This window comes from Tachyglossus aculeatus, chromosome 1 (assembly GCF_015852505.1).
Source record: "Tachyglossus aculeatus isolate mTacAcu1 chromosome 1, mTacAcu1.pri, whole genome shotgun sequence".
Taxonomy (NCBI): Eukaryota; Metazoa; Chordata; class Mammalia; order Monotremata; family Tachyglossidae; genus Tachyglossus; species Tachyglossus aculeatus.
In genome coordinates, this window is record NC_052066.1 from 54527330 (window position 1) to 54534718 (window position 7389).

Consider the following 7389-nt stretch of genomic DNA (forward strand, 5'->3'; position numbering starts at 1 on the left):
CCTGGAGGGCTAACGCTGAAAGCTGGAGAGTGTGGGAAATACATTGGCCTTATTAAATCCAGGAAGGAAGGGAGTGACTAAAAGCAGCAGTTAAGAAAGAAATGTGGTGATGGGGGGGGTGAGGTGATGAGCCAGTTTTTGGCACATGGTGCATCAGAGGAGAAGGAAAGGTTATCCTACATTAATCTGTTAAAAGTGGGGAGCAAAGGAAAACAGGTATTATTACCTGATTATTATTATTATTAACAGGTATAACTTCAATTAGTGGCTTAGAGGACTCAGGGCTCAGATTTTTGGGGTCCCAGTTCCTCCTGCCTCTGTGTTTCTCCTCAGTGAAGCCATCTTTAGTGGACCTGAGGATGGGAGGATTGTGACTAGCTTATCCCTCCTCACCACAAAGCAAGCTCCTGCCCATATAATTTCCCTGGGATAATAATAATGGCATTTGTTCAGTGTTTACTATATGCAAAGCACTGTTCTAAGCGCTGGGGGGGATACAAGGTGATCAGGTTGTCCCGCGGGGGGCTCACAGTCTTAATCCCCATTTTACAGATGAGGTAACTGAGGCTCCGAGAAGTTAAGTAACTTGTCCAAGGTCACACAGCAGACGTGGCAGAGTCGGAATTCGAACCCATGACCTCTGACTCCAAAGCCCATGCTCTTTCCACTGAGCCAAGTACCAATGGATGCACTGCTAGATCATTAATCAATCAATTGTATTTATTGAGTGCTTGCTACTATGTACAGGACACTATTGAATAATAATAATAATAATGGCATTTATTAAGCAGCTACTGTGTGCAAAGCACTGTTCTAAGCGCTGGGAAGGTTACAAGGCGATCAGGTTGTCCCACGGCAGGCTCACAGTCTTAATCTCCATTTCACAGATGCGGTAACTGAGGCACAGAGAAGTTAAGTGACTTGCCCAAAGTCACACAGCTGACAATTGGCAGTCAGGATTTGAACCCATGACCTCTGACTCCAAAGCCCGTGCTCTTTCCACTGAGCCATGGAGAGTACAATATAAAAGAGTTGTTTTGTTTTTTAATGGTATTTGTTAAGTGCTTACTATGTGCCAAGCACTGTCCTAAGCACTTGGGTAGACTCAAGATAATCAGGTTAGAATCAGTCCTTGTCCTACATGGGGCTCACATCTTAAGTAGCATGGCTCAGTGGAAAGAGCCCAGGCTTAGGAGTCAGAGGTCATGGGTTCTAATCCCGGCTCCACCACATGTCTGCTGTGTGACCTTGGGCAAGTCACTTAACTTCTCTGAGCCTCAGGTACCTCATCTATAAAATGGGGATTAAGACTGTGAGCCCCACATGGGACAACCTGATCATCCTGTATCCCTCCAGCGCTTAGAACAATGCTTCGCACGTAGTAAGTGCTTAACAAATGCCATTATTATTATTATTATTTTACAAATGAGGTAACTGAAGCACAGAAAAGTGAAATGACTTGCCCAAGGTCACACAGTGGCAAGTTGTGTAGTTGGGATTAGAACCCTGATCCTTTTAACTTCCAGGCCCATGCTCTATGTCCCTGCACTCAGGGAGTTGACAGTCTAGAGGAGGAGACAGACATTAAATAACTAATGGATGTTTACGTAAAAGTTGTGGGGCTGAAGGTATGAATTAAAGGGTGCAGATCCAAGTGCAAGGGTGATAATAATAATAATAATGGCATTTATTAAATGCTTACTATGTGCAAAACACTGTTCTAAGTACTGGGGAGGTTACAATCAATCAATCAATCGTATTTATTGAGCACTTACTGTGTGCAGAGCACTGTACTAAGCACTCGGGAAGTACAAGGTGGCAACATATAGAGACAGTCCCTACCCAACAGTGGGCTCACAGTCTAAAAGGGGGAGACAGAGAACAAAACCAAACATACTAACAAAATAAAATAAATAGAATAGATATGTACAAGTAAAATAAATAAATAAATAGAGTAATAAATATGTACAAACATATATACATATATACAGGTGCTGTGGGGAAGGGAAGAAGGTAAGATGGGGGAGTGGAGAGGGGGACGAGGGGGAGAGGAAGGAAGGGGCTCAGTCTGGGAAGGCCTCCTGGAGGAGGTGAGCTCTCAGTAGGGCCTTGAAGGGAGGAAGAGAGCTAGCTTGGCGGCTGGGCAGAGGGAGGGCGTTCCAGGCTAGGGGGATGACGTGGGCCGGGGGTCGATGGCGGGACAGGCAAGAACGAGGTACGGTGAGGAGATTAGCGGCGGAGGAGCGGAGGGTGCAGGCTGGGCTGTAGAAGGAGAGAAAGGAGGTGAGGTAGGAGGGGGCGAGGTGATGGACAGCCTTGAAGCCCAGGGTGAGGAGTTTCTGCCTGATGCGCAGATTGATTGGTAGCCATTGGAGATATTTGAGGAGGGGAGTAACATGTCCAGAGCGTTTCTGGACAAAGACAATCTGGGCAGCAGCATGAAGTATGGATTGAAGTGGGGAGAGACACAAGGATGGGAAATCAGAGAGAAGGCTGATGCAGTAGTCCAGATGGGATAGGATGAGAGCTTGAACGAGCAGGGTAGCGGCATGGATGGAGAGGAAAGGGCGGATCTTGGCAATGTTGTGGAGCAGAGACCGGCAGGTTTTGGTGATGGCTTGGATGTGAGGGGTGAATGACAGAGCGGAGTCGAGGATGACAAGGTTGCGGGCTTGTGAGATGGGAAGTATGGTAGTGCCATCAACAGAGATGGGAAAGTCAGGGAGAGGGCAGGGTTTGGGAGGGAAGACAAGGAGTTCCGTCTTGGACATGTTGAGTTTTAGGTGGCAGGCAGACATCCAGATGGAGATGTCCTGAAGGCAGGAGGAGATGTGAGCCTGGAGAGAGGGGGAGAGAGCAGGGGCAGAGATGTAGATCTGGGTGTCATCAGCGTAGAGATGATAGTTGAAGCCATGGGAGCGAATGAGGTCACCAAGGGAGTGCGTGTAGATCGAGAACAGAAGGGGATCAGGTTGTCCCACGGGGTGCTCACAATCTTCATCCCCATTTTACAGATGAGGTAACTGAAGCACAGAGAAGTTAAGTGAATTGCCCAAAGTTACACAGCCGACAGTTAATGGAGCCAGGAATTGAACCCATGACCTCTGACTCCAAAGCCCGTGCTCTTTCCACTGAGCCACGCTGCTTCTCTTATGCAGAAGATAGTGAGGGAAGAGAAAAAAAATACTCCTCTTCCCACCCAAACCGTCTTCCGACAACTTTCCCATCACTGTAGACAGCACCACCATCCTCCCTGTCTCACAAGCCTGTAACTTTGGCATTATCCTTGACTTATCTCTCTCATTCAACCCACATATTCAATCTGTCAACAAATCCTGTCAATTCAACATTCACAACAATTCTATAATTTGCCCTTTCTCCATCCAGAATGCTAACACATTGATCCAAGCACTTAAAACTGCATCATCTTCTTTGCTGACCTCCCTGCCTCCTGTCCGTCCCCATTCCAGTCCATACTTCACTCTACTGCGTGGATCATTCTTCTACAAAATCATTCGGTCCATTCCGCAAAAAACTCCAGTGGCTGCTCATCCACCTCCACATCAAAAGAACTCCTCTCCATCAGCTTTAACCATTCCTTTCCTGCTCCTCACCTCGCTGCTTTCCTGTTATAACTCAGCCTGAAAGCTTCACTCCTCTAATGCCAACCTATTCACTGTATCTCAGGCTCATCTATCTCACCACCCATCTCTCAACCAGATCCTGCCTCTGGCCTAGAACATCCTCCCACTTCCTATCAGACAGATGATTATTCTCCCCACCTTCAAATCTTATTAAAGGACATCTCCCAAAGGACTTACCTAAGTCTTCATTTCTTCTTCTCCCATTCCCTCCTGCATTGTGCTGCATTTGCATCCTTTATTCATCCCTCCCTCAGCCCCACAGCACTTATGTACATATCCATAATTCATTTATTAATATTTATGTCTGTCTCCCCCTCTAGACTGTAAACTCACTGTGAGCAGGGCATGTTTCTACCAACTGTTAATATTGTATTGTATTGTATTCACAATGTTAATTAAACCCAAGGCTTTAGTACAATGTTCTGCACAAGGTGCTCAATAAATATGATTGATTGGTAGACCTATGGACTGTTTAGGAGAGGTTAAAGTGGTAACAGTTTTGATGGAAGGGAAAGGGAAGATTGTAGCAATGCCATGAAGTTAGAGCTGACAGGATTTGGAGACAGATGGACTATGAGAATAAGAGGAGTCGAGGATAATGGCAAGGTTAAATGTCAAGACAGGAAGGATAGTGGTCCTCTAGACAGTACACCTGTTGTGGACAGGGAACATATCTACCAGTTCCATTGTGTTGTACTCTCCCAAGTGCTCAGTACACTGTTCAGCACACATTAAGCACTCAGTATGTACCAATGATTGATTGATTGCTGTCCACAGCGATGGAAAAATGAGGCGGAGGACAGAGTTTGGGTGGCAAGATGAGAAGATTTGTTTTGAACAAGTAATGTTTGAGGTGTCACTGGGACATTCAAGAAGAGATGTCCTGAAGGCAGGTGGAAATATGAAAATGCAGAGAACAACACTGATCAGGGCTGGAAGTGTAGACTGTAAGCTCATCATGGGCAGGAAACCAACTATACCAACTCTCCCAAGCACTTAGTACGGTACTGTGAACACAGTAAATGCTAAATGAAAATGATTGATGTGGTAGAGTTGATAGTTAAATCCGTGGGAGTGCATGAGCTCTCCATGGGAGGAGGTATAGAGCGAAAATAGAAGGGACTCAGAACTGAGCCTTGAGGCTCATGGCAGCACAGGAAGGGGCAAACTGACTGTGTGAAGACATTCTTGCATTTTCTCGTGGCAACTGCTTGACTGGTACCTGAGCCAAAAATAGAAGTGTTATCCCACAATGCGGGCCCTTTCCAGAAGTAATGCAGAGAGAACTTTGGCTCATCCAGCCCAATTTTCCAATCCTGTGCTGCATAGCAGGGAGAGTACAAGAGATTTCTGAATAGATTCCTTTCACGATCTGGCCTGGGCCTGTTGGTTCCAGGCTAAAACATCCTGATAGAATTTTCAAGACTCTTTGACTGACAGTTATGCCTGTTTCCTTTTGTTCTTGTTCCTCTGGTCTCTCCCGCTTTCCTATTACCCAGTAGAGGTTGTGAGAGTGGGAAGCAAGATTGGGGGAAAGAGATGCCCTGCAACAAGGAGTCCAAAGCCAACCCACTGTGTCTTTGATGAGGAAGGAAAACTGGGAGGCCAGCTGGACTCCCAGCAACTGGTCCTCTGGCTCGATCAGGGCTGTCAATCTTGACCCTATCACTGCAGTCTTGGCACCATTAGTGAAGAACCCCCCACGCAGAGGGATCCCCCAAAATCAGATTTTAGAGGCAACTGTCACAGGTAAGGTATTTTTGCCAGCCAGTGAGTCTGGCAGTTCAAAAAGAAGTGGGCTTAAGGTGCAGAGTGTCCTCATGGATAGGTAGGAGATGGAAGGCAGAGTCAGGAGCCAAGAGACCTGGATCGAGGGAGTGAGCCATGTCTTCACCCTTGCTATCTTTTATCTGCACACACTCAGATGTCTCTGCCCATCGTGGTCTCAACTAGGCAGGGTCTTGATGGCTCCAGAAATTACTTTTAGTTATCCACATGAAGGACTCTACACATCAGCCTTTCAACACCCTGTGTCTCCAACTCCTGGAGAGGAATCGTTCAGAGCCTTCCCTCAGACTCAAGTTTGATAAGGGAAAGGATCTATGCCCCAAAGGTAGACGATAAACTCCTCGATAATTCTCAGATTCTCAGCATTCAGGGCTGGCCTGTCAGGTGTTAACTGTTTTTTCTGGGTGTATGTGTCCAGTTTCAGAATCGTCACATCTTCTCCCCTCAGTCAGAACACACCCATTCTCCATGGGAACAATCTATGTTGCCCCCTCCTTTCATTTAGAGAATACAGTCATGTTCTTAAGTCAAATTATGACACAGGCACCAGCCAACCAGCAGGATCACTGGAAAGTCCACAAAATAAATGCATAAACAAAAACTGGAGGGAATTACAGGCGAGAATAGACGCAATAGAACATGGGTGATTTAATCAGTCTGTGATTTTTATTAAGTACATGATACCTTCCTGTGAGCAGTTTATATTATTTGGGGGAGACAGACATTAAAAAGCATTACAGGTAGGGGAAGTAACCCAGTATCAGGATATGTTTAAAAGTGTGGGGTGAGTGGGTCCCCAAGTGCTTTGTGGGTGGGACCAAGTGCATGGGGAGGGGGGAACGGGGTGGTGGAAGGAATGAGAGTTTAGTTAGGAAAGGCTTCCTGGAGATGTGACTTTTTTGGAGGAATTGAGGTGTCTTTGAGAAAGTTTTTGGGTGGTTCATCAGGAAGACGATGGGGAGAAAAACAAAATCAAAATGAAGTCAGGCTGCCACTATGACTCAGTGTTTTTCTAATTAAGTGAATAAAAAGAAGAACTACTTGAAATACTTCTCCATGAACTTCGTGTGAAATTCGGATCGCAAGGTATCATTGATAAATTTTTTGTTCCTTCTGGAGCCTTCAACCTCTTTGGCACAGTTCTTAAAGACGACATCATCATCCCACCTTCTCTTGACTTTGAAGTTCGGCTGAGGCTGGGCCAGGCCAGTGAGTTTCAACAGAGGATTTCCATTTAGAACATTCTCCGATCTAATCCTCTCCTTTTCCGCCCTTTCCTCCCACTCCTTGCGGGCCTCCTCTTCTGCCCTTTCCTTTTTGATCTTCTCCAGTTCAGCCAGAAGGGCCGCTGTGTCATCATCCTCGCTGTCCTCATCGTCCTCAGCCTCGTCTGTCAGGGGGTCATCTGCGTCGAGGTTTGCCACGGAGATTTGAGTGAACCGAGGCTTCTTCAACATAGGGGATGAGGTGGTGTGTGTCCAATATGGGCGATTCCCATTTTTCTCCCTTGCAGCAGCTCTCTCTTGCTCTTCCAGTTCTGTTCTGAAATCCCGGTGACTGACCTCTTCGGGGGCATCCTGAGTTGTCTTTCTGTATTTGATCTTTGTATGCGAAGGTAGATCTCTACTCGAGTACTGCTTGGAGAGAAAACTTAGGTCTCCCTCTCCTTTGCCTCTCCCACCACGCGCAGGCTCAAAGGTGGGACGGGCCGCTGAGGTCATCTCGGATACGCAAGGCAGGAAGGTTCCCTGCCACTCCTGGATGTTAAGGAGTTATTCTACTCTTCCTACAAACAGACAAGATTACAAATAAATCTGAATTATCAACAGATGCAGAGCAAAAGAACATGGGTGGTTAGAAACTGGTGTGGGCAGCGGCCTTGGAGAATTGAATAAACTAAAACAATCTTACTACTACTACTACTAATATAATTGCAGTATTTAAGTGCATAATATGT

The 7389-nt window shown here is 46.2% G+C and overlaps 1 protein-coding gene across 1 annotated transcript; it reads right to left on the reverse strand.

Annotated features, from left to right (window-relative positions):
• Positions 1–6469: 6469 nt before the first annotated feature.
• Positions 6470–7153, reverse strand: LOC119933433 (spliceosome-associated protein CWC15 homolog). Its single transcript, XM_038752966.1, has one exon. It carries the CDS (start codon positions 7151–7153, stop codon positions 6470–6472), a length of 684 nt encoding a protein of 227 aa, XP_038608894.1.
• Positions 7154–7389: the final 236 nt, after the last annotated feature.